Source organism: Drosophila eugracilis, unplaced genomic scaffold, assembly GCF_018153835.1.
Source record: "Drosophila eugracilis isolate 14026-0451.02 unplaced genomic scaffold, ASM1815383v1 contig_1248, whole genome shotgun sequence".
NCBI classification, from domain to species: domain Eukaryota; kingdom Metazoa; phylum Arthropoda; class Insecta; order Diptera; family Drosophilidae; genus Drosophila; species Drosophila eugracilis.
In genome coordinates, this window is record NW_024572038.1 from 18,373 (window position 1) to 22,040 (window position 3,668).

At 43.0% G+C, this 3,668-nt stretch overlaps 1 protein-coding gene across 1 annotated transcript; it reads right to left on the reverse strand.

Moving 5' to 3' along the window:
* Nucleotides 1-1,766: 1,766 nt before the first annotated feature.
* LOC121530281 lies at nucleotides 1,767-2,260 on the reverse strand. The gene is made up of 2 exons (XM_041819141.1): nucleotides 2,125-2,260; nucleotides 1,767-2,060 (listed from the first exon to the last, which is right to left on the reverse strand). The coding sequence occupies exons 1-2, from the start codon at nucleotides 2,180-2,182 to the stop codon at nucleotides 1,873-1,875; spliced, it is 246 nt and encodes an 81-aa protein (XP_041675075.1). The 5' UTR covers nucleotides 2,183-2,260; the 3' UTR covers nucleotides 1,767-1,872.
* Nucleotides 2,261-3,668: the final 1,408 nt, after the last annotated feature.

A 3,668-nucleotide genomic window follows, 5' to 3' on the forward strand; every position in this document is an offset into this window, starting at 1 on the left:
CTGATCCTAGGATGCTGCCACCTTCCTCACCCCCTCCCCTTCGTATAAAAACCATCTGGCATCTTGGCGAAGGGCAAATGAATGCGGAGACAATTAATTGTTGCGCTGTGTGTTCAGTTCGCGCTTTCAACATTTCATCTGCAGTTGTCAGTTACTTTTGTCGTAAGCCTCAGTCCGTTCCTCTTCAGCGCCCTAACCCCTAACCCCTCTACCTCCTCACCGTCATCGTCATCATCATCATCCCACTGCAGCACGCTTATGATAAATGAGTTGTTTTCACAATGCGGTGGCAAAGTCCGCCGCCTTTGTGTGTGCAGCGAGCATTTAATCCTTTGGGCTTCAAGGCATTTCAAGCGGCCATTCATTTAGTTTCCATTCCCAATGCAGGAGCCACTTAGCGCGATACCCTCGGCTGTGGGCATAATGAGCACCCGGTCGCCAAAGCCCGTTTTCAGAAAGCATCCTGGACTGAAAGATATTAGTAGGCCATAGCTTGTAAGGTTTTTCCTTCGATGGGATTATGGTAGTGATTTTTTTTGTATGTATTTAAATCAAAGAAACTGACTAGAAACTAACAAGCCTACATTTATTTAGGCATTCAATCAAGGAAGTAAATATATAAAGTAAGTTTATTTTTTTCCCATCATTTTATATTGATAAGAACAAATGTACATAAACTTAAGTTTTCCCTTTCGAACCAAGGTCTTACCTTTCTCAACCAGGCATAACTTTGGCCACAGCTTCTACACTCAAAGTTTAAACTACATATACATTTCTCCAAGTGTGGGTGGTTAGTCTGCCAGTGGCATAAATAGAGTCGCTTTAAAGCGATCCACAACCGAACAGGAAAAGTTTGCTCGGCCAAGTTCGCGCCCAATGCCCAAGTGGTGGGTGGCCGAATGGGAATGTTGCAACTAGCAAGTTGCATGTGCTGGCACATTCAGAGGAAAGTTTACCACTTCGGCTTTGGCCAGTTTGGAGCACACCTGGGTGCCGCATAAAGCACATGGCCATATATTTATTTAATACTGCAAATGCCAGCCCCCCAACTTTGCCGTGCACTTGGCCAATTAATGTGTCAAGGGCCTGCATACGATGATGATGGTCATGATCATGATGATGATGATGATGGGTGGGTTGGGAAAAGTGATTGGAACGATTCGAATATCCCACTGTGTGCATATTCGATTAACCAAATCCCGGCGGAAGCGCGTGCCACAACTTTTGTAATTTATTATTTTGCTTATTTTGTCAACAGAACTTACAAATCCCTGCCCCCGGACGAACAGAGTCCTGACAAGCCGCCGCAATGCGACCAAATCACATATAAATTATTGCGTCAAATTGAAGCTGCTGGCCGACCCGAAAGCCGATTTAAAACTTGACACACTGTGACAGATATACACATGTGTATTTATCGCACGCGGTCCAGGTCGAAACGGTATCGGAATCCAGCACATAAGCCGAGGGCATTAAATATTTTATTTTATTTTTTAACTCTGCTATGTTTTGCCCCCTCGAAAATCCTGAAAATAAGCTGGAAGTGTGTTCTCGCTTTCTATGGCATCCTGTCTATCGAATACGCATGGCAAATGTCTCCACAGGGGCCTTTTCAATCATAATGCTTGCTGAGTTGAGGGATGTTTTATGATAATTTTTGGAAAAGTTGCCTAGGATGATGGGAAAACAATCTTTTCAGCTGAAATCGAATTTAAAAAATTCTAAAAATATGTAAAAATAGTGAAAACATGCGCCAGCTTAGCAGATTGCTTTTTAGAATTTTTGTCTTGCTTGCAATTCTTTTTCTTATTGGTAAATTATCGAATTATAAGAGTTCCTGGATAATTGTAAATTTGGGGACATTACACACTACTACCAAGGAGGCAACAATTTAATGGGTGAAGGGGTACAGCCGCCATCACGAGTCCAATGCACGACGAGTTCCGCATCGGTTTTCTGCTCGAGGAACTTCAATGGATTCTTCTTTGCAACAGGTTGCTCCCTTGGTTGTTGCTTGATGGCAACGCCACATTTACCTTTGGGATCCAATTTTGACTTGCCTGCATGAAGTTTATATATATATTCTTTTCTTTTTTCTTTGTTACAGTTTATAGAAGGACTTACGCAAACATGACTGCTTGGCTGGTTCAAATCCGTAGTTTTCAAGTACTCGACGAGGCATTTTGTTTAACCGAAATCAAGGCACATATACTTAACCAATATTTATACACTTTTACTACACAGTGCGTGTACTCAAAAGTGACACGTAAGTCGTAGCAAATCGTTTGCTGTGATACAAGCACGTGAATAATCCCTCAATTGTTGTGCGGATCATGACGCCTCTTGCCGGGGGCTGGGGATTGGGGGTGTGGGTATACAACATATTACCCATCCGCAGTACTGTCATCGTTCCGCTGATAAATCTAAAGAGATTTGTTGCGCATCCATCAAAGTGAGCATTCTTATTATTCAAAGTACTTACACTTGCAAACGAACGTTTCGGGCAAGTGCGTGTCCTGGTGTCCTGGTGTCCTGTTTGCCTCCTGATTCTGATATGTTAAGGAGCAACAGTGGCAAAATCCAAGGAGCACAGATAAAAAGTAAGCGCCACAAATAGCACACTCACACACACAAAATCCATTAACTAAAGTGTCAATTTAGTGACAGAGATAAAACGTCACACGCACAAAGACTTGGACTTGGACACACGCACACATTGAAACACAAACAAACACACATATGTCCTTGTGGGGTGGCGAGGAAAAACTGAACGTAGGAGAATGAGAGAGACAGTGGGGGACAGGAGAATGTCAGTGGAACTGCCTTTCCAAGGCAAATAGCAGAGCACAATGAATGACAGCACTTTGTATTTTTCCACGTTTTTTTCCTCTGCACTTCCTTCCATTCGCCTTGCTCTGCTCCTTTGGCTGTTGCGTGCTTTCTTCTTTATTTGTTTGCTCATGTCAAAAGATCTTGGGATAAAGTTATCGTTATCGGTTTTTTTGGCATTGTCTGCATTTGCTTGGCTAGGTCAAAACACCTGTTACGTGTCACATTCTCTTGTCTCTTGGCTGCGTTACGCATACGCCGCATAGTCCGCCAGTCCCTTAATAAGCGATTGCAACTTCTGAATAGACAACTGATGTCTTATCTGAGGTGGCACAAAAAGTGGTAGGAAAATGTTGAAAAAAACATGACAGACACGGCAAATTGGATTTTTAATTCCCTATCTTAACTTCTAGTCTATATAGAGGCCTAGTTGAAAATGAAAAACCTTATAGGCAAAGCAAAACCCTATTTTGTGGACAAGTGTATGCGGCCAAAGCCGATACACTCATGTTACAGAAAGCCGAAAAAGAGGTGCGAATACAGACCAAGACCAAAAAGTGAAATGCGCTTAAAGACAAACCACAAGTGAAAATTGTTTTTTGTTTTTATTTCTTTTTCTGGCACTGACGCGAGTTCTGGATCCTTTGGCGAATTGTCTTGCAGGCATTTCGTATGCGCCACGCAATACCGCAAAGCGGCACAAAGTGCAAGTCAATATAAGAGGCAGCGGATCGGGAAGGAGCTCTTCCTTTCAATCCATTGCCTGCCAATCGAGAGTGCGGTGCGTGCTCACAAAATTTCCAGAACTAAGCAAACGTCGGCACACACATAAGCAGGGC

Bases quoted from the DNA above. Each gene is read 5' to 3' on its own strand.
- LOC121530281 (XM_041819141.1), bottom strand. From the start codon at position 2,182: ATGCCTCGTCGAGTACTTGAAAACTACGGATTTGAACCAGCCAAGCAG. The intron at 2,061-2,124 runs GTAAGTCCTTCT...AACTTCATGCAG, and splicing joins AGCCAAGCAGTCATGTTTGC to GCAAGTCAAAATTGGATCCC.